Source organism: Pyrus communis, chromosome 7, assembly GCF_963583255.1.
Source record: "Pyrus communis chromosome 7, drPyrComm1.1, whole genome shotgun sequence".
NCBI classification, from domain to species: domain Eukaryota; kingdom Viridiplantae; phylum Streptophyta; class Magnoliopsida; order Rosales; family Rosaceae; genus Pyrus; species Pyrus communis.
In genome coordinates, this window is record NC_084809.1 from 26800432 (window position 1) to 26828248 (window position 27817).

At 36.0% G+C, this 27817-nt stretch overlaps 2 protein-coding genes across 2 annotated transcripts; one reads left to right on the forward strand and one right to left on the reverse strand.

Annotated features, from left to right (window-relative positions):
• The first annotated feature begins 4722 nt into the window (after nucleotides 1-4722).
• On the forward strand, nucleotides 4723-7039 carry LOC137741132 (transcription factor MYB20-like). The gene is made up of 3 exons (XM_068480936.1): nucleotides 4723-5004; nucleotides 5490-5619; nucleotides 6277-7039. Exons 1-3 carry the CDS (start codon nucleotides 4872-4874, stop codon nucleotides 6821-6823), a joined length of 810 nt encoding a protein of 269 aa, XP_068337037.1. The 5' UTR covers nucleotides 4723-4871; the 3' UTR covers nucleotides 6824-7039.
• Nucleotides 7040-22803: 15764 nt separating this feature from the next.
• On the reverse strand, nucleotides 22804-27257 carry LOC137740757 (uncharacterized). The gene is made up of 5 exons (XM_068480570.1): nucleotides 27130-27257; nucleotides 25724-25853; nucleotides 25551-25635; nucleotides 23680-24422; nucleotides 22804-23205 (listed from the first exon to the last, which is right to left on the reverse strand). Exons 1-5 carry the CDS (start codon nucleotides 27255-27257, stop codon nucleotides 22804-22806), a joined length of 1488 nt encoding a protein of 495 aa, XP_068336671.1.
• Between the last annotated feature and the right edge of the window lie 560 nt (nucleotides 27258-27817).

The following is a 27817-nucleotide window of genomic DNA, read 5'->3' on the forward strand; positions in this document are numbered from 1 at the left end:
CACATTCATCTTTAGCAGGAAACTTCCCTCGTGACTTTGAACGAGATTGTCCCCGCTTCACATATTTTCTTTCCACTGTTCGACCCCTTGCAACAAGTGCCTCGGTTTGTGAATTGTGAGTCTTTAGTTCCTTCTTTCGACACTCATGATTCACCAATGCCGCAGACACCTCATCAAGTTTCACCTCGGATTTTCCATACAACAAAGTAGTTGTCAAATGATCATAATCATCAGGCAATGAATTTAACAAACATAGTGCCTTGTCCTCGTCAGGAATTTTCACATCAAGGTTTGCTAAATCAGCAAGTATTTTATTATAATCATTGAGGTGTTCGTGCATAGTAATACCTGGACGATACTGAAATCGGAAGAGTCGCTTCTTCAAGAAGAGCCGATTTTCTGCGCTCTTGGTCATATACTTCTCCTCCAATTTTGTCCATAACTCCTTAGCAGAAGTTTCTTTCATATACGGGTATTTCAACTCCTTATCAAGGAACGATCGAATAGCAGCACAAGCATGAAGATTAATTCGTGTCCACTGCTTGTCATCAATATCTTCTGGTTTATCTTCCAGAACCATATCCAACTCTTGTTGATACAACACATCCATAACTTCACATTGCCACATACCAAAATTATTAGAGCCATTGAATTTATCAACCTCTAACCTTGTAGTAGCAATTTGATGTCTATTGGATGTAGACGCCGACGAAGACGATGCCGACTCCTTCCCCTTTACAGATTCATCTTTATCTCCAGCCATCTACTCAGCACTATTCACGGGACTGTAGCGCCAACAAATTTTTCACTCCCACGAGAACGCCTAGTCGAAACACTAGGCTCTGATACCACTTGTTGTGCGGAAGCGTCAACCAAGTGTGAGTGAAAAATAAACCACAATAACTGACAAAAGATAAATGGAACAATACCAACAAGAACACCAAGATTTATACTGGTTCGGCAATGCCTACATCCAGTTTGGAGACGACGGAGTATTCCACTATAATCAATGAGAACATACAATAGTGTTTATCACTCAATTTCCCAAAGACCCGAATAACCCAAACTCTCTCACTTACAATAGGAAGAGAAAACCAAAATACAAAGCAAGACAATTTGAGAAAATTCTTCTCTATGCCAAATGGCTTCTTGCTATTTTTCTTTCTTCCTTGTTTCCTTGATGTTGTATTTGAGTTATGCCTACACCTCCTTTTATAGGCCAAAGGCCTCTCATCAAGTCAAAAGAATTAGGCATAAGTGCATCCATTCTTTGACCACAAATTAGGCATAAGAGCATCCATTTTATTTCCCACATGTAGCATACCAACCATCAATTTTGACCACAAAAGTAGCCAACATCATTTGTTGGTTTTAGACTACTTTGTTTGAGCCAACAATCAACAGATGTAAGGTAAAATCAAACTAAATGGGTTTTAACGAGTATCCATTAACAATCTAATGAGTTGATTTGCCACCTCTAGTTATAAATGACCTAATGAGTCATTGATATGCCTTTTGTCGACCACAGATTAGCCTTTTAGTTGTCTCAATTTTTGCAACTAACTGCTAAAGTTTTAGAGAGATGAGCCAAATGGTACAACACTTACCAGGTGTGTTGTTTTATCCCAATTAACTAACACTAAAAATGGAGATACTGAAATACATTAAACTGGGACAATTCAGAATCATTTACAAAACAAATCGAGTCCAGATCCACCAAAAATGAACCCAACTCGACTCGCCTTCACCCCTAGAAGTGACTTCATTTGAGTGGGCAAGTACAAATAGATTCATGATAATAGAGTCACGATTTTGATAGGCAGAACCAATTTTTATTGTCCGTCCATTTTTTATAAGAAAAAACCTTGCACACCACAAGTACATCATCTAACATTTTTATGAACTTACATGCGCATATCATGATTAGCTAGTGAGCAAAAAAACTAATTTTCTGATTTCTGATTATCTCATCTCTATCAAAATTAATGAATAAGGATTGACGACCTCAGAATTATAGAAGAAAACAATTTTAACCGATGATCGAGTCCTAAGGAGTGCTCTTGCTCACCTAATCCGCTTATGTTTATTATTCCTCATTCAGAAGTGGAACAAATTGGCTTTTCAGGGTTAAATCGAAATCACCAAACTAATTGGCAAGTGGCAAGCCCAAGTGAAATCGAAATTTCAGGGAAATCAAGTAGACATAAAAAACTTTCGTTGGTGATAAAAGATTAGAAGGTATAAGAAGACAACATCGTGTCCCTATCAAATAAGAAATTACAGCCAACTTTAGTGCGAGGACTTGACTTGCATGCAGCTTGGATTGAAAAACAATACAATCGATGAGCATTTAGAAGGTTCATGCACGAGTTCATTCATGTCTAGTGAGAACAGAACCTTTTGCACTTTTGACCAAAACCATATTCGCACTTCTCTGCTTTTAAGCTTCTAGCATTTAGCACCTTTTGCATTATTTCTTAGAAGGATGAAGTTACAAACAGCCCAAAACTCAAATATTATATTTTATATATATATATATATATATATATATATATATATATGTATGTATGTATGTATGTATGTATGGGCTAGGATCGGGAGAGACACATTTTATTTCACTTTTTTGTGGTTTTCATTCCGAAACTTTTTTCAAGGATTTGAATTGTTTATATAGTTTAATTCATCATTCATATATCATTCTTATACAAAATTAAACAAATTCAAGAATTTCAAATTGCTGATGAATTTCAGCTAATGCTATTTGATTTCACGTTATGTTTGTCGTATTTTTCCTTTGTGTCGCAACCAATTCATTAATTTGTCTCACTTTCTGTTTTACATTTAACTTGCAGCTAATGCACATGCCATCCTGTAACTGATTGCAAATTTAATGGGTATATGGCAGTCCGCAATATTCTTTGATTACGGAAGGATTGCTTCTCTACAAGTAGCATTTTTCCAGATTCCCCCCCCCCCCCCCCCCCCCCCCCCCCAAATCATGTAGGTATCGCTGATTAGGCTGATTTTGGCATTAAAAATTTCAATTTTATAGTATTCCATGTCTTGCAGAATATTAGCAGAAGTGAGAATTCTAGAGAGAAAGAGAATGGCTGGAAGAAGGTGGCTATCATTGGTCGACGACATTGATGAAGAAGGTGGCGGCGGGTGAGCAGTTGAGATAGGTTGTTGGAAGGTTTTCATTTGTTAACTATTGTAAAAAGGTGAGGTGTCTTCAACAACTAAAAGGGCTAAAATTGGAATTTTAGAAAATAATTTTGAACTTGCTGTGTATTCATAAGATTGGAGGGTGTTAATAGAAGCACCCATCCTGAAAACCTCCCCATTTAGACCTTTTTATTGTACTTTCTCATTTCTGATTTGGACCTTCTTATTTTTTTAATTGGATAATTTTTTATTACGATAATCTTTATAGGATGACAGAGAACATATATAATTTCGATATCACGCAACTTTACATGATCATAAAAATATCGAAATGAGAAGTTACTAGCGACCCTAGAACAAATTTTTGTACAGGTTTCTCGTGTTTTGTTTAATCCATAGTTTTATATATTTATATTATTTTAAATTATTTTTCCATGTTTATTATTTTTGCTTGATACGTACGACTATTAATGAATCATCATACCGACAGTATTGTTTCTTGTGGTAGTGTAAATGTAAAAGTTAGGATGACAAATACAAAAAACATTTATTATTGTATAACACTTAGGGACTCACTAATGAATATTTATTCACTTTTTTATTTCGCTTAATAAAAAGAGATCACCTGTTTTTCGTTTTTAAAGTCCAAGAAAAATTAATAACATGTCCATTATATTTTAAAATAATAAAATATGTGCTAAAATCTCATAGGCAATCGAAAAGTAAGCACTCACCAGTGAATACCCAAATAGTATTGTTTATTATTAGGGTTCCATATTTTCAACTCCAAGACTTGTGGCGGTGTCGTTTTGTGTTCAACGGTGTGTTAGGGAATGGACTAATGGAGTGTCTCACGCTTCAAACGCAAGCAATGTAAGTTAATGGGGTGGAGCTTTCTGATTAGGATGCCCGCACGTGTATGTTACGCGTTACATGTCAACACGTGTATACACAAAATCGGAACAAAAACTCTCCTTAGTTTTACCAAAGATAAAATGGGGAATCAAAATAACATGAATGGGAGCAAAATTGAGAGAGTAAATGTTATTTAGTGCACGTTAAGCTCAAAGACTTACTGATACACTCTCTAATACATATAAAGTTCATTTATAATAGCTGAATTTGTACTAGCGCAATTTGGAGCATTTCGGATCAGTTTTGGGCTTGGAATGGATAACACATGCATAGAGCAAGGTGGATGGAGTTTAAATCAGTGTTGATGTTAGTTTGGTGTTTTTTAAAAATGAATTGAGTGAATACAGTAACAAAACTTCATCTCTACTTCGTTCTACAATTCCTAATATAATATTACGAATACATAGTTGCAGCATCACTGTAAACGCTTTTAACTATTTGATTTGCACTTTGCTTGCAATGAACTACAATGTTGAATAAGTTGAAAGAGGGTAAACAAATAAAATACGTACATCAACCAGCTAAGCCAAGCAAAAAAGTCCATAGAAGGGAAGTAGTCTTGGCCTTGGGGGTAATTTGAATTATTATTATATAATATTTATGAGATATGTGTATATATATAGGTGGGTACTGGTACGAGTCTAACCTTGTTATCTGCATCACTTATCTCACAACTAGTTTATTGAGACCTTTAGCTAGCCAAGTTGAAGACTTGGACTACTATAGCTGATTGAGCTAGCTACTAATATTATAGCTTTGTGGGTGAGTTTGATTTTGGTGAGGATTAATCAATGGGAAGGAAACCTTGCTGTGACAAAGTTGGGTTGAAGAAGGGACCATGGATAGCTGAAGAGGACACGAAGCTCATTAACTTCATCCTTGCCAATGGCCAATGCTGCTGGAGAGCTGTTCCTAAGCTTGCAGGTCTCATATCATATCAACTATATACTTCATTTTTCTCACTCCATAGCCATTCTAGAGAGAGAGAGAGAGAGAGAGAGAGAGAGAGAGAGAGAGAGCTTCTGCAAATTTGAATGCTCTTTTATTCACTCTGTTTCTTTCCTTCAGGAGATTGGTGGGAGAACATTTGTTTTTCGTTGATCATTTATATTTGAAAATTTTAACCAGTTTCTCTTTTGCTTTCACAAATGGGGTTTGTTTTAATTCATTGTTTCACCTCTTGATCTTTGTTTTTTATTTTTCATTCTTCTTAAGAAAATGGTGGCTCAAAACTTTTTTGCTTTCGGTTTTGTGCTTTATTTTTTAATCTGGGGAGGAAGTGAGCTTGATAAACCACCAAACTAAAATTCATGATTCCCCGAATTCATTTGAAATTTAAGTGAAAAAGTGAAGAAAAAATAGTGAACAATTCACTGATTATAGTTGTGGTGGGTTGGTCTGAATTGCAGGATTATTAAGGTGTGGAAAAAGTTGCAGGTTGAGATGGACCAACTATCTGAGGCCAGACTTGAAGAGAGGCCTTTTATCAGAATATGAAGAGAAAATGGTCATTGATCTTCATGCTGAACTTGGCAACAGGTTTGTGATTATTCATTTCAGGAAGTGCTTAATTTATCCAAAACCAACTTTCAAGAGCTCTGCCACTGCTAAAGTTAATAACAGATAATGTTCTTTGTAATTTGTAGTAAAATATTAATAATATAAGACCATGCAAGTAGAAGACCAAATTTTGCACAATTTCTGGGCAATGGACTTCTGAGGTTTTAACACCCACTCCAACATATATTCCCTTTGTTTTTTTTTTTTTTTTTTAGACTTTTTATCTTTTAACTTGAGGTAAATAAAATAAATGCATGTTAATAAATATCCCTTGAATTCAATCGTGCTGAATATGCTCCATTAAAAATAAAAAATAAAAACTCTGCTGAATATGCAATCTTGTCCTTCTGTATATTCTCCTATTTTTAATTTTTGAAGGACGTTTACTTGGAGCTTTCTTGTAGCCATATAGTCAACCCTCCATGAAAAAAAAAAAAAAAAAAAACAGTTTAAAACAATTATTTAATTTGTTTTCTTTTTTCTTCCTTATTTTGTTGTGTGCACAAGTCAAATAGTTGCACTATTTGGTCAAATTAGCGTTTGCAATTAAGTTTGACTTGCTCTTTTTGTATGTTAGAGGTTAGAATGTTGCATATCATCGAAATTAAATTAATGTGTTACTTAATATTTTGACAGATGGTCCAAGATTGCCTCTCATCTCCCTGGAAGAACAGATAATGAGATAAAAAATCATTGGAACACCCACATCAAGAAGAAGTTGAGAAAAATGGGGATTGATCCTCTCACCCACAAACCAATTGCTAATGTCAATGACCAAAGCCAACAATCACAAAGGCAAAAGCAAGAAGGAGAAGAAGAACAATCCTGTGCAGCTAATGACAAATCTGAAATTGACCAAAATGCCCCTACTCAAGCCAAAGAGGAAGATTCCAAAAACACGGGAGGTGATGGATTGGATAAAATGGAGTTCTTGATTGATGGATTCTGCATAGATGAAGTTCCACTAATGGAGTTCTTGATTGATGGTGTTCCTTCTTCTTCATCAAACTCTTCATCTTCTTGTTCAAATTCATCATCCAATTTTCTTGAAGAATTACACCTCCCAGATTTTGAGTGGCCTGATTGTGATTACAGCAACAACAGTAACAATGGCAGCATGGGCTTGTGGGATGATGACTTCAGCAGCTGGGGTCAAGAATCTTGGTCATATGGGCTCTTGTGAAAAGAAAAAAAAAGAACTAAATTTTTTCCACTTGGATTATATGTTGTAATTTGCTTGTTAATTACTTTCTGAAGAGTACAAAATAAATAAAGAATAGAAAAAATAAAGCATGTATGTATAGCATTTTTTACTCTTTTGGGAAGTGAAATGAAATAAATTAAATTTAATACTTTGTGTGTAATGGAAGCATTTAGATTTTTATTTCAATGTGATGTAGGCTGGCCAGTTTCTTCTTTCTAATCTTGTTTTCTTATTCTTTGTTCCGAAGGATTCATGAACCTTTTCGAGATCCCGATTGGTTACATTTCATTATCATGTTTTATTTTAGTTATCATGTTAATTATTTAAGTTCTTTTTTCCTTTTGCTGAGATCATATTATATTTAAGTTGCATCGATTCTTTTTATTCTGAGCTTGGTATATTTGAGATTAATCACGTTGATTAGAGTAGTTAGTTCTCCCTCTACTCTTAATAAAGTTTACTCTCCCGCAATTTAGATTAAATAGGGTTTAAAATTGAATATTTCTTAAGATAAGTTTTCTAATGAAAAATAGGATAATCTACACGAGTGCGTTTGTTTGACCTCATTAAATGGGACTGGACTGGACTGGACTGGACTACAATTCCATGTTTGATAGGTGCTGAGACTAAGCTAAGTGGGACTAAAGGGGACTCGTGTGGACTAGAGGCCTCCTTAAAGGTTCTTAGCGAGGCCCTCCCCAAACCATGGGACTTGCTAAGACCGGCTTCTTTCTCCTCCCCGCGAGCCCCTTTGTGAGTTCTGGGCTTCTTAATTTTGGATTTCGATGGGATTTAATTAAGATCTGTAGACTATCCCTAGCAAGCTGCTTCGCTTCGCCATGGTCATCATCCTCTAAAATCTCAAATCTCATATTTCCCACCCCCAACATTAACCACAAAAAATCCTCCATCTCATATTTCCCACCACCAACCATCATCCGCAAAAAATCCCTAATCTCATATTTCCTGCTGCCACCACCGCCATGGACGAGCCATCCGAGAAGCTCCAGAACCTCAAGTCACTGAATTCTCTCCTGCTCAAGGAAACCAAGGACCGCCAGCAGCAGGTGGAGTCGTTGGTGCAGGGCAAGGTAGATTTGAAGTCCGAGCTAAGTCGGTTCCATCGTGGAGATTAAGCCGCTTGTGAGCGAGTTGAGTGAGTGGAGCAAGGAAAATGTTGGGTTAGAGTTGGAGAAGAGTGTTTGTGGTGTTTTTGTTCTGACCTAGATGGAGCAAATGATGTGAGATAAAGTTTGAGATTGAGAGGCTAATGAGTAGAGAGATGGTGAAATTGTGAAGTTAATGAGGGAAGTGGAGCAGCTTGCTGGTGGACTCGAGATCGAGAAGGGAAGCTGAGAGAGATATTATGTGAAGAAATTAATAATAAATTAATTTGGACAATAAACTACAGTGTTATTTTCATTATCCTACTTGTTAATCTGACACTGCACCAAACGCTTCACTAAATTATTCCAGCTTAGTCTAGTCTAAGCTAGTCCAGCTTAGTCACTGAAGCTAATCTAGTCTGAGACAATTCGGTGTAACAAATGCTCCCTAAATTCATTTAAACTATGAGAAAGAAGGAATAGGGGTTAGGTTTCATGTTCACTTTTTTCTCGCCTTTTTTTTTTTTTTTTTTCATTTCTAGAGGAGTAATATTTATCTCTCTTTTTTCATTTTTTTTTTCTCTTTTTATACGGGATAAAGTTTATATTCTCTCTATGACTAAGATTTATGTGCTTCGTACCGCTGAAATTTTCTATACATATATAAATAAATAAAAAGATTTAAGATGCAGTAATTAAATAAAAATATTACTAAAACAATCCACCATTGGCACGAAACAAAACTACAGCTAATCTCTACCACCTGTCCTAAATCTTAGTTGGGGGCATGTCGTACGTGCACAATTAGTGAGGCACTACATCCTTGTAGTCGTGTAGGCCACATTACTAACCCTGTATGTTGCCTAATACGCTGGTCCACACAGTCACACCAAACTTCTTTCAAGTTTCTTAATTCCTAGGTTGAAGAGAGTAACAAGCACAAAGAAACCAAACTTATTGCCCATCCCCATACTTCTTTCTCATACTTTTGTTTAAAGGATGTAGAATGTTGTTTCATATTGGAAACTTAACGAATTTTTCATTTGCTTATATGAAGTTAAGCTATTTTTTATATTGTCAAATTATTCTATAGTCAAACGTTTCTTCAGTTTAAACATGTATATTTCGAATTCTAATGTTTATTAGAAGACTGCTAAGAGATACCACATTTATGTATTATATTAATGTACAAGCCACATTAATTAATGAATTGATCTAATTGAATATTGACTGTATGCATCATTTGCCACATCAAATATGTAATATGAACGTTCTCCCATCTCCCTAGCATTAATATTTATTTAAAGAATTAATTCCAATGGCGCAAAGAATATATTTTTTATTCAACAATATATTTATACTAAAGGGTGTGAACGTAAATTGATTTCAAATCCGCCTATGAAATTTGAATTTAAGATTTCTCACTAAGTAAATATGAAGATTACAAAACCATAATATTAAGTGACCACAAAATCTCACTAAGTAAATATGAAGATTACAAAACCATAATATTAAGTGACCACAAAAAAAAAAAAAAAAAAAAAAAAAACCATTAAACAAACAACAAATTAACATAGTACGCAGAGAGCCGGATTAAAAGCATCCACTAATACGGCACCCTCGGCCAAGAACTTCTTCTGTAATAGGTGGTCAGAATAGAAAACACTGATTACTATCTAATGAGTAAATCTGTTTCTTTTGGCCTAGAATTGTTTTTTGGTGAACAATAGTATCATTATTCTAGAACTTCTAGAGTTTCAAACGAATTAGGATTTTGTGTTTTTTAATTGATGTCTCCTTGTGTATAGTTCAGTTCATTATTAATTTATTCATATTATCAATAAAAGTTTGAGTAAATTGAAACAATGATCCATCAACTTTAATCAAATTAGAACAATGGTCCCTCAACTAAAAATCAATTATCATTGGTCTCTTAACTTATCAAAATATGTAGCTATAATCATTTTCATCAATTTCGTCAAAATTTTGTCAAAATAAGTTATTTTGGAATGACCATTTATACAATTAGGGTCTCTCAACTCATCAAAGTGTGTAATTATGGTCGTTTTCGTCAACTACGTCAAAATTTTTGACAAAACGAGTTACGTTAGAAGGACCATTCCTACAATTGTGTTAAAATTAAGAGACCATTTCTCCCGTTGAATTAAAATTGAGGGATCAATGATAATGAATTTTTAGTTAAGGAATCATTGTTCCAATTGAGTTAAAGTTAAAAGACCATAATTACAATTTACTCTAAAATTTTAGAGTTTTTATTATTTTCTTGTGAATTTCAGATTAACGATGAGTTTTAGTAAATCTTATTAAATTTGACGTCTTTGTCAATTCGTTCGTTCGTGTTGACTTTTTAGTTGTTTCCCTGAACGTAATTTAGCTCTCAGTCACTAGCTACTTTCTTTTTATGGTCGAACGGTTACTAGCTACTTTTATTTTTTATTTTTATACAAGAGTTACTAGCCACTTGAGCACTCAGGAAAAGTATTAGCTATAGCCTATAGGTAAATTAGACTTGAATGAAATGATTTAGCAGCTTTTGTTTCTAATTAAATATAACAAGTTTTATTCTAGCTTTGTAAACTTGATTAGCCAATCTAGCTAGCTGTACATAAATAAGGTTTGAACACAAAGTTTTTACAAGGGTTAGGGGAACTTTAACGAAAAGTTCCCGATACTGTTCATTTTAACGAAAAACCACAATTTTACATTAAAAACAGTGTTCTAAAAATCGGTCTAGGCGTTGGGCGGTGGCCGGCCGGGGGGATTAACTCAAAATCGGGACATGGACTAGGCAGTCGCCGAGACGGCCTAGGTGGGAGACTGAGTGCCCTAGGCGGTCTAGAAATTTCAGTTTTGTTCTATTTTCAAGAATGTAGATTAGCTAGATTCTTGCTCTTATGGGCTTCTGGTGCATGGTTTGGCGAAGATGAAAGGATGAAGAAGATGAGAAATAACTTTCTCTCTCTTCCTTTCACACCACGTACACCTTGCATACTTTGCTCATTTAATTTTTTTCTTAGTTTCTCTCCAATCATGTTTTGACAGCAAACATCAAGTTGCTTGCTTTTTGTAAAAAAACCAGGTTGTCAGTCCCTAGCAGATTGATTTTTCTCATAAAAAATGATGGGGTGTCAGTCCTACATCCACATATTTCACACATTTATTTCTCTTTAAATTAAACATAAATTAATATGATCTCTAAAAAATATTTTATAAATTACTATGAACTACCCATATTCATATCAAAATTTTTTCTTTATTATGAACCACCCAATCCACTATGTGGGATTTTTACCTTTATTTTTTAAAAAATAGATATAATCATTCAAAATGTCTTAAGTTATATGGCATATATGTTCAATGTGATTTTAAATTTTGGACTTGTTGGATATTTTTTTTGCATTTTATCCATGGATTTCATACCATTTATTTTGTCCTTATCATTTAAACTCAAAGTTTTCAAACCATTTTCATTAGTTTTCCTTAATAATATTTGATGAAGCATACACACTCAAATATGTGTTGAATAAGATAACAATCACGGTAAAAATGAAGAATATGAAATGAGAATGAGTAAGCAGTTGAGCAGTTAAGTAGACTCTTCCACATAAACGAAGGGCGAGAGAGTGACAAAATATATATGTTCTAACTATTCATAGGATTAAGTCCTCTTAAGATCAGTTCCATAGTTAACGAACCTAATTCATAGGATTAAGTCCTCTAAATATACATGTTCTAACTATTCATAGGATTAACTATTCAACGGCCAAAGCCTCTTCCCCGGCCTCTCTTCCCCCTTACTGTTTTAGCTTGTTATTTGTCATCTCTTTCTTCTTCTTCATCTTTGAGATTTCTCTGTCTATAATTCTTCCATAGTTATGAAAAAGATCTCTACAACTAGAAGACATTGGTTTGCACGACCCATCTCTTTGTTGTTTCGTTAACATCAGCTGAGATTTTAAAGTCGAGGGACTTGCAATTGAGGGATGTGGCGATACCGGGCAGATTTTTGAGAGGGTAAGGTAGGACGGTTGTTGCTTGGGTGGGTTGTGGTGGTGTTGGGGCTAATTTTGAGGTGGGGTTGAATTTAATTTGGAATTTGGAGAGTTGGTGGTTCGAGGATGAAAGCTTCAAAATGAGGGAGAAAGAGAAGAGTTGAGGGGAAAAGAGGAAGGATAAGAGATTTTGGTCTTTGGATTTGAATCAATGGTTGAGATCCATCGGTCCAGAGGATCTCCACAAATTAATAGGGAGATGATATAAATCTGTATTTATAATAACTTAAGCCCATATGACATTTATAGGGAGAGAAAGAGAGAAGGATAAAATAGTTAAATTCTAACTATTTATAATGACTTAAAGCCGATGTGGCAATGTATCATTGACCTATGCCTTATTAATAAAAATATATCATTGATTAAGTCCAAAACAAAAATATGGCATTGATATATGGCTTAATAGTAACGTTTTAATTCACTTTTGACTAAATTACCTTTAAGTTAATGTGACGCAAGGGATACACTTTTTACGGTAAATTTGTAATTTTCATGAGTTTGTGGTAAAGAGGAAATTAGCTGTTTTTAATGAATTTAGAGACTTATTTTATCAAAAAAGATAGTTTAGGAACTTAACTTTAATGAAATTAGCAGTTTTTTTTTTTTCATGTATCCATCTAACATTTAAAAAAATAAATAATATCACCGGATTCATAGTTAGTTCATCTTTCTCTGGACTATATGTAAGCGCAAGTCATATAATATCTAGAAGGATTCTGCAGCTCTCTCTCTCTCTCTCTCTCTCAAATTAAGAAAAGAAAGACTTATCCGAACACCTAGTACTAGTCAAAGTAAACCCGGGAAGTAAGTTGAAGGTCGTTGTTACGGTAAGGTAGCTTCCAATTGTATATTCAACCTGTCGTATATCATTGACTGTATTAAACCCAATTTCATTTGATTGACTATGAAACCAGGAGTAGAACTATATTCCCTCTTAATGTCTCTCATTTTCATTTTCTTCTATTTAAACGGTTATTATTACGCCACATTTATATTTTGTTTGAATTTTGTATATCGAGAAAAAGAAAAAAAAGAAAAGTATTAAAGGAAGGGATGGAAGAGAATGGTAATAAAAGGAGAAAGGATTATACTCTATGAAACATTCAACATGACGGTAATCAACTAGTTATACTAATAAGACACTCACTTGCAACCTATATATATATATATATATATATATATATATAATCTTAAAAAAAATAAATAAATAAAAAAACATGTATCCTTCGTAAGTTTGACAAAAAATAAATATCCTTGGTTAACCTACTTAAATGAAGATTAATTCAATTGTTATAATTGCAAGTATATATGTTTCTCATGGATCACAATAATAACCATTTCTTTAAAATAAAAATAAAAATTTGTTCATATCATGTAGTTTGTCTACCTAGACAAAAAAACTAATTAGCTATCTCTATCTGCGTGACTTGGAGTTAATTAAGCTATAAGTTACAGAGAATAAAACAAGATTAGCGACAACTATCATCATAAGACTAATGGGGACATTGGCAAAAGGTATGAAGGGGACGGCTAGAGAGTGCGGTGAAATGCTCCCGTTTGGTGGGCTGGACGGGATTGAGCCTTAAGAATATAATTGGATTGGCAGGAATGAGTTACATAACCCATGCGTGTGGTTGGGTTACATAACCCATCATATTTTTCCTTATTTCATATTTGTAGCCAATCCAATTTGTGTTACAATTATTCTCACCAAACATTAGCTAACCTACAAGTCCAATTTAATTGAAAATAACTTATCTCATCCTGCCCACCAAACGAATAAGAGAATGATGATGTTATCCACACATATAGTTTTCTCGCATACTATCTTCTTTTCTTTTTTCTTTTTTCATCATGTATCCCACTAACATCTTAAAAAAGAAATAATATCACCGGACTCATAGTTTGTTCATCTTTCTTTGGACTATATGTAACCACAAGTCATAAAATATCCAGAAGGATTCTGCAGCTCTCTCTCTCTCTCTCTCAAATTAAGAAAAGAAAAAATTATCCGAACATCTAGTCAAAGTAAACCCGAGAAGTAAGTTGAAGGTCGTTGTTAGTATAGGTAAGGTAGCTTCCAAGTGTACATTCAACCTGTCGTCTATCATTGACTTTATTCGAAAAGTACATTCAACCTATCGCATGTCATTGACTTTATTAAGCCGAATTTCATTTTGATTGACTTTGAAGCTCCTCTTTCATCTTTTTCAATTTAAAAGTTTACGATTACGCTACCTTTACATTTTATTTTGAAATTTTTATATAAATCAAAAAAAGAAAAAAAAGACAAATATAAGAGGAAGGGATGAAAAGAAATGATAATAAAAAGGAAAAGAATCATACTCCATGAAACATTCAACTTGACAATAATCAACTAGTTATACTAATACAACACCCTCTTGCAACCTAAATAATAATAAATAAATAAAACGTATCCTTCGTGAGTTTGACAAAAAAAAAACAAAAAAACAATCCTTGGTTAATCTACTTAAATGAAGATTAATTCAATTATTTTAATTGCAAGTGTACATGTTTCTCATGGATCACAACAATAACCATTTCTTTAAAATAAAAATAAAAATTTGTTCTTATCATTTAGTTTGTCTACCTAGACAAAAAACTAATTAGCTATCTATCCGCGTGACTCAGAATTAATTAAGCTATAAGTTATGGAGAATAAAATAAGGATAAATCAGGTTCTCATCTCTAATTTTTCCTTCTCATTAATTGAAACCTTATTTCTTTTTAATTGTTTTATCAAGGTCCCTTGACTAATTTCCATCTCATTTTTTGAATATTAAAATTATTTACAAGTCATCATTTGTCAATTTTCAAAATGAAAAACTTATTAATCATTTCCATATATATCTTTTTGTATTTTTTTTTCATATGTTTCTATTTCTAATTTGTACCCTTTTTTAATTTGTACCAATATTCTTTTTAGTTTTAATTTGTACCCATAATTTTGAATTTTAATATTTACCCATATTTTTTATTTAATTTGTACCCATATTTTTCTTGTGAATGTACCCATGCTGATTATATGTATATATTTTATGTTTTAAATATATGAATAGTTATTTCTTAAAATATATCAATAGTTTCATCGGTACATTATTTTTTTGCTAGAACTATGTGAAGCATAATATTACTCTATTATTGATTTTTAAGTAATTTTTATATTGTAAAAATATTATTTAAATTTGTTTAAATTTATAATTTGTGGGATATTGAATGCATAAATGTAGGATTTTTTTTTGAGAAATAAATGTAGGAGTTAAATCTATTAAATAATGTCAATTATTTAAACAAATAAGGTTTAATTCTAACAATTAGGTTGACTAGGGACTGGAAAAAAAATGACCCATAAAACAATATTAATGTCACATCCCGACCCGGGCGGGACCACTTCCCAGGCCCGACTCCATCGTAGCACCTGAGGGTGTGCTAGGGGCCCAAAGAGGACAATATCGTGCTACGGTGGAGTCGGGTCAGGGAAGTGGTCTCGCCCGGGTCGGGATGTGACAATTTGATATCAGAGTTGAACCCTGGTTGCGTGTGTGCCGACGAGGACGTCGGGCCCCTAAGGGGGGTGGATTGTGACATCCCACATTGCCCAGAGGAGTGATCCTTAAATGTATATTCCCATCCCTACCTAGCATGAAGCCTTTTGGGAGCTCATTGGCTTCGGGTTCCGTAGGAACTCCGAAGTTAAGCGAGAAGAGGGCTAGAGCAATCCCATGATCGGTGACCCACTGGGAAGTTGCTTGTGAGTTCCCAAAAACAAAACCGTGAGGGAATGGTAAGCCCAAAGTGGACAATATTGTGCTACGGTGGTGGAGCGGGCCCTGGAAGTGATCCGTCCCGGGCCGGGATGTGACAATTAGCGACAAATATCATCATAAGACTAATGGGGACATTAGGAAAAGGTACGAAGGGGACATCTAGAGTGTGGTGAAATGCTCCCGTTTGGTGGGCTGGATGGGATTGAGCCTTAGGAATATGATTGGATTGGCAGGGATGGGTTACATAACCCATGCGTGTGGTTGGGTTACATAACCCATCATATTTTCCCTTATTTCGAATTTGTAGCCAATCCCGTTCAGTGTTGCAATTATTCTCATCAAACATTGGCTGATCTACAAGTCCAATTTAATTGAAAATAACTCATCCCATCCTGCCTGCCAAATGGGTAAGAGAATGATGGTGTTATCCACACACTTGTTTTTACCTCACATACACCGTTTTCAATTTTTGGTAGTCAGACTAAAGACAGGTACGTACTACTTGGATTTTTTTGTTATTGTAGTCCACATTGCGGTTTAGATTGACATTGTAAAATATACATATGCACACGCGGTTGTCCATTTTGTTTCTATTCTCTGTATAATATTACAGGTTATGCTCAATATATGGTGAAGATCAATCTACCAGCTCAAATTAAAATTCAAGCCAAAATTACAGACTACTGACCAGCTACCGTAAACTTCTGAATTCTCATCCCAATTCATTATCGTCGTGACCGTGCGTGACAGGGATATTATTCATCTGTGTATTGTAAATTTAGAGTGTTACAATACATATATGTATTCGGACTATGTTGAGGCTCTTCAATACTAGATTCTTCCACGCAGCTTGATTACAATACTAGTAGTACCTAAATATTAAATACAAATATATTTACATTTCGCAAGCCTATAATATTGGGCAAATATGTGGCCAATAATATCTATATTACCTAGCTATTAATAAAAAAAACACTGTCAACTAAATACACAGGAAAAGACAATATTAACTCTATATTCACAGTTCAACAAAAGATCCGAAAACAATTATGAGCATTAAGGTAATTTCGTAAAAAATAAAGTTTAATGTTTTTCCCTTTTACTCAACCTATCACCCAGTTGTCATCAAACTATAACCCTTCACTTCCTGTTTCTATTATTATTATTATTTTTTTACTTCTCCGTTGACGCTACCAATTTAGGCCCAGTTTTTAACTTACTTCCATCTCCTCAACCATTTTTTCTTTTTAATTTTTTTATTTACATTCGGTAATAATTATGATTACACCTGGAGAGCCTGGAATGTTTAGCTTGTGATGATCAGAGTCTTAAATGGTCCCTTGAAATTGTAGTGGAGTGCATATATCACTGTAACTTTGAGAAACATCATATGCATTATGTACCACTGTCAGTCTCAGTCACCATCACATATACATTCCATAATTTTCGTTCACATTCACAATTCCAAATCAGAGGCCGCTTTGTTTGTCTTTCTTTTTGGACTGCACTCTTTGAATAATACAGATATAATTCTTTATAAGCAATGAACCTGTTCTTTTCTGTGAGGGGTGGTAGTAAATATAAGGAATGATCTTAATAATATGAAAGTGATCAAAAGCCATGCCCCTTTAAAATATATACTAATTCTACATTTACAATGAATTTCTAATGCATAGTGTCACTAACACTGACATGCGGCGTAATCTTTTCATCATCATAGACATAGTATTAGATTGAGTCATGTTAACTAGGACGGTATGTTGATCACAAATAATAGCAAGTGACAAAATTTTAAACAAAGATAAAAGTTTAGATTTTCTTTTAGTTGTTTTTGAGTTTTTGAAAACCCTCTAACCCAATTTACATAGAAATTGTTAAATAGCTAGTGCATTATTAGGGTAAATATAATTTTTTTTTAAACTACTGTGGTCCTAGTTTAAACCGAAAAATTGAATGTTTTGTATCCATTATATTTCTAAGGTAAAATGTTATATAAAATTGCATCAACGAATGCATAGATATGGTTCGAAATATGACATCTCAATGACGAACGTATGACTACTTTTTTTGGCTCAGGATCAGCACTAACAAGAGTGTTCCTGTTTTGGAGTGCGACCCAAGTCGCCACAAGTCGCTTCAAACTCTGAAGTGGAGTGTCCTTGCGCCACACAATTTGACGCGTCTGGAATTGCGCGTGGACCGACCGTCTTGCAGTCGTAATGCGGCTCTGACTTTGAGCTTAAAACCGTCAAAACGCGGTTGTCCCATCCTTTTTGTCCACTCGCTGACAAATTCGGGAAAAAGGACGCGGCACGAAATTACTTGAGATTCGACGGTGCCAGACAAAGCATGATTTATCCTGTCACTATCACTATTTTACCCGAGTCGGAGGCAAAACTCCAGTACACGTAGAACTAGAGGTCAGGTAACACTTGGGAGTGGAATTTGTGCTCCTTCTCACTTCTTACTTTTCACCCCTCACTAAGCCACATCACAATCACTCGAACACCCTAATCGGTGATTTGGTGGGAGGCCGCCTATGAATATGATTAGATATTGTCTACTTTTGTCGGTACAAAAATTAAAAAGAAATATGTGAAAAATTAAAAATAGTAAGACAAAAAATAATTAGAATATAAAATGTTAACGTGGTTTAATCGTGACTACATAAATAGAAGGAGATGAGAAATATATGAGATGATTAGGGCAGACAATCCAGGTCCTTAAAAATAATGTTCAATTTGAGTAATAGGGTTAAGTTGTGTCTTTTTATTCTAGCATTTTGAATGAGAAGTTGATTTTTACACACTTTAATTTTTTTTTTCTTTTAAAACTTTTTATGCATTTTTCTTTCTTTTTGGTTCTCGGATTCAATAAATCAAACAAAAATAATGAGCAAGACTGAACATGAGTATGTGAGAATTTAAAATGAATGTGAATGTGTGGATCGTTTCTCCTCAAATGTGCTTCAACTTAGATATCTAATCATGCTCAAAACTATGCCTTGACTTATAAAAATACAATAATCTTATAAGGTGACTTGCTATTCGAGGATTCGACACTTAAAGAAACAACACTAAAGTTGATAATATCTCAGTTGAGAGCTTAAGACGTATATTGAAATTTCATACCTCGACTTTTATCTCAACTAACATCTCAATCGTGATTTTACTATAATTTAATTTGTTAATTTCATATTGCCTTTATGAGCACCAGAATCTGATTTTAGTTTGTCGAACAAGAAAACAACTAGACTACATATGTCATCAATAAAAGTAAATATATTAAAATGAGAATGGAATATGCCCACGTTCTTGTAACTTAATTATGCATTTTATTTGAGTAATGCTACATTTATTATTTATTTGTATCATCACTTGTACTATCTCTCTAATAGAGGTAGGTTCCGTCAACACATACGGGTTCCATCTCTATTAAAAAGATTGTACAAATGATGATACAAGTAGTTAATAAGAATAGCATTTTTATTATTTTTTTTTGGTTTTCACTTTCACTTCTTCCATTTTGTTTTTCCTAAAAGAGAAAGACAAAAGTAAAGTAAAAAAAAAAATGCACAAGCTAAAGGTATAAAGTGCGTAATATAAAATTGCACATGTAAAAAGATTGGAGCATGTCCACTTTAAGCAATGATTCACATAAGAAGGCACATTATAATATAGATTTAGAGACCAAAAAAAAAAAAAGAAGAGAAAATAGGTAGTGGAAGAGTGTGGATTGGTAGGAATGCAACATATAGATAGAGAGAGAGAGAGGGAGGGTGGCATATATGGTTTTCATTAGAGATTGAAGAGGGGCAGAAAAGATGAAGAAGTCGGCATATATGTTATTATATCTTTTTTCTTCAGGAAAAGGGGAGAGAACATGATTAATTTTGTGAGCCCTAGCTAGTAGCTATTTCAGTATATTTTTTCGAACACTTTTTAAAGGGATAGCTATGGAAATGTGGCATTCCATTCAAGGACCAAACTACATGCTTCGCAGGCATATTTTTTCTCACTGGGGCGGTTTCATACTCATAGGCCGGTTGCCCATGGACAGAACTGGTATCATTGCTGTCTCTGATCTTAGTGGATTTTGGGTCCCTCCGATCGATCTTCGATCTTTTTTCCATTGGTCAATCGCTCTTCAATCTTTAGAAAGAAGAGGAGGTAGTCTTTTCGTTAATCTTATGAACCATAATTAGTCAATGTTCCAATCAGTGCATATTCAATAGTTATACTCCTACTACTTTCAACTTATTATGGTACGTTCTCAATCAACAACAGTTCTTACTAAATTGGTATCAAGATTAGCCAAGGCTGTAGTGGCATGTGCCACTCCAGAATTCCGCAATGCATTTGTCATCCTAGTGAAAAAGGCCCAAAGTGTGATACATGTTACTCCTACTCTTACACTACATATGATTCAACCTACCCACCACTAAGATGATGCAATGCCATTGCCAACACATGTTTTAAGTTTGAATATTTGATTTTAAAAACTTCATTTTAATCCTTAAAAAAAGATGAGTTTTAGACTATAACCTTGTGTAAGATTAAAATTTAATTTTAATCCATGATACATTTAATCATCTTATTTATTAATTATATTTTGATGTTTTATTTTTGTCTTTTTTCCTATTTTTAATGGATTAATTATATTTAATTTTCATTACATTTCATTCATCATAATATATTTTGATGACTACATTTAGAAAGACAAATTTTTTTTTATATAATATAGGAATATACAATTTGTATAATCTCCATTTAGTTACATTAATTCATTTGATATATTTTGGTATATCCATTAATGACACACCCCGACCGAAATCAGGGCGTGCTGGCCGTCATGTGAGGGTGACGTAACCATGTGCACAGTGCGGAAGCAAAAATAATAAAAGTACGAATAAATAAAAAAATCAACCTACACACAGAGTAGTTAACAAACATGTGTAAGCGTAACTGTGAAAAAAAACAATATTTTCAGAGCACAGAAAACCTAGTGCAGTCCAGAGAAACAAACACTAACTAAACACACGCAGAGGTGGTCCTACATTGGTGGTAATCAAACTAGAACCCGAGGGGCGCAAAACAGAAAGTGTGAGTGGGCAAAAAAAAAGCTTTTCAAAATCATTTCATTAACAAAAGTTCTAACCCCTCGCCGTAAAACCTGTATAGTTTCCCATAAATAGAATATACACATATATCGAAAACATGCTCAGAAATATGCTATGTTGAATGCCTCTACATAAAATGTAAGTAACCCAGGTAATGTCAATCAATGCAATGTAATATGTCAGCCAGCGTCACCTAATGTGACCTATACGACTGAATCTAGAGCTCAAATCTCCAACTCATTAACTATACCTACACATGAGTCAGAACCACCTAAAGTGGTATGTATGACATGACTGGTGTAAATAAATACGCTCAAGTGCTACGATCACGTGAAGACTGGGTGAATAATCGCAGGTCACCTACGAGTCGGAACCACCTATAGTGGTTTGTACGACAAGACTGTGCACCTAACTTGGATCCAAGATGAGCGTGTGGTGCGGGAGATGAACATCACGTGACGGACTGTGCCTTACTCTGGGCGGAGCACTAACACCGAGGGCGCAGGTTATGAGCTCTCTATGCATCTCACATAACTACTAATCACAATCATAAACCATAACTTACATGTGTGTCCGCAGCACCAAACATACATATATGCAACGACTAATGCATAAATAAATAGGCAAACGCAATGCATGGCATTTAAAACATATAAACATTCCATTTCATTTTCTGGGAAAAACCACAAGTATATAGGTATATACGGAAAACCAAAAGCCCACTCACTGGTATGTGGAAGGGTCGTAACCCCCTACCTCGAGTGATTGCGCTCGTCCTCGGGATAGGTCTCACCTATATGCGAAACAACTATAAAAACGTCAATTTAAAGCACATAACCAAAACTAGGTAATAACTTCTCATACAATGCTCAAATAGGGTGTGTGAATATACCAACGTGATCTACTCAACCTCACAAACATCCTCATATTTAAAAATAATTTTCTGACCTCCCACGCGTCAGCCAAGGCACGGCCAGACGCGCCAGCCACGCATGGGCACGTGCCTGGCGCACGTGTGGCAACCCTAACAGCATTAGGGAATATTCCGTTAAAACTAACAGATTCTGTTAAAGTTAACCTGATGTCGTTAAGAATATTCCGTCCAAATTGACGGAATATTCCGTCTTCTTCTCCGGCACACCTTCGGTGCAGTCGTCGTCGCCAGAAAACCGAAAAATTTTCAAACCTTCATTTCTCACTCGTTTTTCAACCAAATTCCATGAAATTGGTACCAAAATGAAGCTTACAACAAGTAGAACAAAACCTTACCACTTTCAAGCCCTGAAATTCACGGAAACTCGCCGTAGAAACTTCACAAAATCCGGCCAAACTTGCAATTCACGATCCTGATGTCCAAATCCTTCCAACGAACCACCCCGAGCTTTCTAAGGACCTTACTATGCTTCCTACAAGCTTCAAATTCCTTGAAACACAACATTTCACGTGTGCATGAACAGTGACCAAAATCGGGGTTCCCTGGTTCGATGTGAAATCGAATGATTCCTTACCTGAAATTGGTATGGTTGAACTCGTATGGTCCTCACGAACACAAAGGTATAACTTTCCATCTCGATCTGCAACGTTTTCGAAGGTTTTGGTCCTGGTCCGTATGAAAAATGAAGAAGAGGGAGAGCGAGAGAGTCTTCAGGACAAGGAAGGTATACAGGAGAAGGTGATGGAGATGAGGATGAATTGTGTGGCCCAAATGCAACCAGCCAAACCCCCTAAACAACCACACAAATGACAAATATCCACTAGGGGCAAAAATGTCATTTCACACCTACGGTACAAATAATTTAGGACAGGCTGTCACAACCTACACACCTTAATAAAATTTCGTCTCGAAATTCATAACAACCACTCACACTAACAACTAGTGATCAAAGAACAACCGAGGATACAAATCTCTCATTCGATCTTCTGTCTCCCAAGTAGCCTTCTCCGCTGAGTGATTCCTCCACAAAACTTTCACTAAACTCACAGTCCTGTTCCGGACAACCTTTTCCTTCCAATCCAGAATCATTACTGGTTCGTCGTCGTATGTCAAATCCGGATTAATTTCCAATGGTTGAGGATGTATCACATGTGACGGATCCACAACGTAATGACGAAGCATGGACACATGAAAAACATTATGCACTTTAGCTAGCTCTGAAGGCAACTCAAGCCTGTAAGCCACTTCACAAACTCGCTCAGTGATCATATACGGTCCGATATACTTGGGACGTAGCTTACCTTTCTTTCCAAACCGTATAACACCTCTCCACGGAGAAAGCTTTAGAAACACCCAATCACCCACTTCATACACTTTGTCAGTAGCATGCCGGTCCGCTAAGCTTTTTTGTCGATCTTGTACCGCTTTCAGGTTAGACTTAATTACCTAAACATTTTGAGTAGTCTCCTTTACAATTTCTGGACCCACCAAAACTCTTTCCCCGACCTCAGACCAACACAAGGGTGAACGACAAGATTTATCATATAGTGCCTTAAATGGTGACATGCCTATACTCGAATGAAAACTGTTGTTGCAGGCAAATTCCATTAAATCCAAGCGTTTGTGCCAAGCATCGCCCAATTGCAACACTGAAGATCTTAACATATCCTCCAACGTTTGAATGGTCCTCTCCGACTATCCGTCTGTCTGAGGATGATATGCCGTACTATAGAGTAATCTCGCACCCAAAGCTTCCTGAAAAGCCACCCAAAATTTAGAAGTAAATCTTTGGTCACAATCCGAGACAATACTCACTGGAACTCCATGGTACTTCACAATCTTCGATATGAATAATTCAGCTAATCGGCCCAAAGAATACTTTTCCCTCACTTGAATAAAATGCGTTGACTTAGTAAGCCGATCAACAATCACCCAAATGCCGTCAAAACCATTATGTGTACACGGAAGTTTGTACACAAAATCCATAGTAATGTTTTCCCATTTCCACTCTGGAACGGGAAACGGCTGCAACAACCCAAACGACTTCTTCCTTTCAGCTTTAACTTGTTGGCATACGGCACACCTACTCATATACTCAGCTGTCGCCCTCTTCATACCCGGCCAATAATAAAATGGTCGAATGGTATGATACATTTTAGTAGCTTCTGGATGCATCGCATAAGCTGAGATATACGCTTCATCAAGAATTGCTTTCTTTAATTCCAAATTATTTGGCACAAACATTCTACTTTCCTGCATAAGCATGCTATCTGATTCACGAACTCTGAGGTCTTTCCTTTTCCCTTGATTCCTTACTTGAATTATTTCCTGAGTCTCTTCATCAACCATCTGGGCTTCAAGTACACGATCAATTAAAATCGGTCTAACTTGAAAATTAGCAAGTAAAGCTACCTTATGATCTTCTACCTCTAACCTCACTCTAGTTGGTCTCAAGTCTGCCAGAAGAGGAATACGACTAGCGTACAACGCATTGATACGACCTTGAGATTTCCTGCTAAGTTCATTAGCTACCACATTCGCACGACCTGGGTGATAATCTAATGCAGTCCAGAGAAACAAACACTAACTAAACACACCCATAGGTAGTTCTACATTGGTGGTAATCTGTCAGATATGCCATGGATTCCTCGTGAGCCACCAAAAAAGCAACCAAACTAGAACCTGGAGGGGCGCAAAACAGAAAGTGTGAGTAGGCAAAAACAAAGCTTTTCAAAATCATTTCATTAACAAAAGTTCTAACCCCTCGCCATAAAACCTGTATAGTTTCCCAGAAAATAGAATACACACATATATCGAAAACATGTTCAGAAATATGCCATGTCGAATGCCTCTACATAAAATGTAAGTAACCCAGGTAATATCAATCAATGCAATGTAATATGTCAGCCGGAGTCACCTAACATGACCTGTACGGCTGAATCTAAAGCTCAAATCTCCAACTCACTAACTATAACTGCACATGAGTCGGAACCACCTAAAATGGTCTGTACGATAGGACTGGGTGTAAATAAATACGCTCAAGTGCTACGATCACGTGAAGACTGGACGAATAATCGCGGGTCACCTACGAGTCGGAACCACCTATAGTGGTCTGTACGCCAAGATTGTGCACCTAACTTGGATCCAAGATGAGCGTGTAGTGCAGGAGGTGAACATCATGTGAATGACTGTGCCCTACTCTGGGCGGGAGCACTAACACCAGGGGTGCAGGTTATGAGCTCTATATGCATCTCACATAACTACTAATCACAATCATAAACCATAACTTACCTGACACTTACCTATGCGTCCGCAGCACCAAACAAACATATATGCAACTAGTAATGCATAAATAAATAGGCAAACACAATGCATGGCATTTAAAACATATAAACATTCCATTTCATTTTCTGGGAAAAACCACAAGTATATAGGTATATACGGAAAACCAAAAGCCCACTCACTAGTATGTGGAAGGGTCGTAACCCCCTGCCTCGAGTGACTGCGCTCGTCCTCGGGATAGGTCTCACCTATATGCGAAACAACTATAAAAACGTCAATTTAAAGCACATAACCAAAACTAGGTAATAACTTCTCATACAATGCTCAAATGGGATGTGTGAATACACCAACGTGATCTACTCAACCTCACGAACATCTTCATATTTTTAAAATAATTTTCTGACCTCCCATGCGCCGCCAGACGCCGGCCAAGGCATGACCAGACGTGCCGACCACTCGCGGGCACGTGCCTAGCGCAGTGTGGCAACCCTAACGGCATTAGGGAATATTCCGTTAAAACTAATAGATTCCGTTAAAGTTAACCTGATGCCATTAAAAATATTCCGTCCAAACTGACGGAATATTCCGTCTTCTTCTCCGACACACCTCCGGTGCCGTCGTCGTCGTCGGAAAATCGGAAAATTTTCAAACCTTTGTTTCTCACTTGTTTTTCAACCAAATTCCATGAAATTGGTGCCAAAATGAAGCTTACAACAAGTAGAACAAAAGCTTACCACTTTCAAGCCTTGAAATTTACGGAAACTTGCCGTAGAAACTTCGTAAAATCTGGCCAAACCTGCAACTCACTATCTCGACGTCCAAATCCTTCCAACGAACCACCCTGAGCATCCTAAGGACCTCACTAAGCTTCCTACAAGCTTCAAATTCCCTGAAACACAACATTTCACGTGTGCATGAACAGTGACCAAAATTGGGGTTCTTTGGTTCGACGTGAAATCGAATGATTCCTTACCTGAAATTAGTATGGTTGAACTTGTATGGTCCTCACGAACACAAAGGTATAACTTTCCACCTCGATCTGCAACGTTTTCGAAGGTTTTGGTCCTGGTCCGTATGAAAAAGGAATAAGAAGGATGAGGGAGTCTTTGGGACAGGGAAGGTATACGGGAGATGGTGATGGACATTTAGATGAATTGTGTGGCCCAGATGCAACCAGCCAAACCCCCAAAACAACCACACAAATGACAAATATCCATTAGGGGCAAAAACATCATTTCATACCTACAGTACAAATAATTCGGGACGGGTTGTCACAATTAATACAAATATATAGTACACTAATTCAATATAATACATTTCGATACATACTTTTCGGTACATCAATTCAATATAATACATTTAAGTACATACATTTAGGTTCATTATAATATATGTCAGTACAAACATTTTGGTACATCCATTTCTGTACACTTATGTAACGACCCGTCCCCAATTATTAAGATTTTATAATGTGCAATTTCGAAAATGCCCTTCGAGGTAAATGCATTGACTTTTGTTGACCGCCTTGTCAAGTTATATAAGATTCATTTTCTTGGCGTATCCTCGTAGTACTCGTCGCTACGAACGCGTGGACATAAACGGATCGTGATTTGGAGTTATAACGAAGGAAGTCGAGGGAAACATTGTAAATTTATTTATTTCTAGAATGCTTTAGATTTTTGGAGCAAAATCTGGTGGAGCCATATGTGTGGCCCATATTAAAAGAAAGAAAGATGGTTGGTGGAGATAGAGAATAAAGGAGAGAAAGAAGGGAGGAATGGGACCAATGAGGAAGGGAGAAAATGAGGAGAACCAATCAGAGAAGAGAGAAAGGAGGAAAAAGGAGGGAAGAGGAGAAGGAGGGAAACCGAATCGGTTTCCTTTTGACCCGTGACCCGGTGGTGACTCGTGAGTTTCTCCGATGAAATTCATCATTTTTTCGACAAATTGAGCCGATCTACCACTCCTAACCATCATCACTACCTTTCCTCTACCATTTCCACATCAAATTTCAGGAGATTAGGTTTGGAATTGGGAAGAAATACACCGGTGGGTGCGACGGCTTCAGGGTGGTCAGGGTGGCGATCCATCAAATCCGAAGGTAACTCCATCAACCACCACCACCATTAGACTCCTCTTGAGTTCAGGAACAAAGCCCAGGGGTTTGTTGAGGCGTTAAAGTGAGTTTGGAGGCCGAATCAAGAACCACCCATTTCTAGGGTGCCGATGGGTTTTCGTGAAATTGGGGCTTTTCCTAGCCAAATTGGCTTTAGTCACATGTATGAAAGTTGCTCTACTCACTAAGATATTCATTTCTATGAAGCTTAAGAATTTTTAGAAATAGTTGAATTTTTCGACGAGTTGGGACGGCCGACCGCCACCTGTGACGGCGCGTGGGCCGAGACATCCCCTAACCTTCCTAAGTTAAATTTGAATACCTTGGTTACATTGGTGAAGTCTGATTGATGAATTTCCGTCGTTTGAACCTAGTTCCATTAAGGTCCGCCACTCAATTATTATAACAATCGATGATTCGACAGTTGGATCGTCACCAAACTTTGATACTTTATAATACGTAATATTTGAGGATATTTGAAATTTATGGATTGGGAATCCGACTTATGGATCTTCCCGAATAGGATATGTAAGTTGTAGGTTCTATTGATAAGAA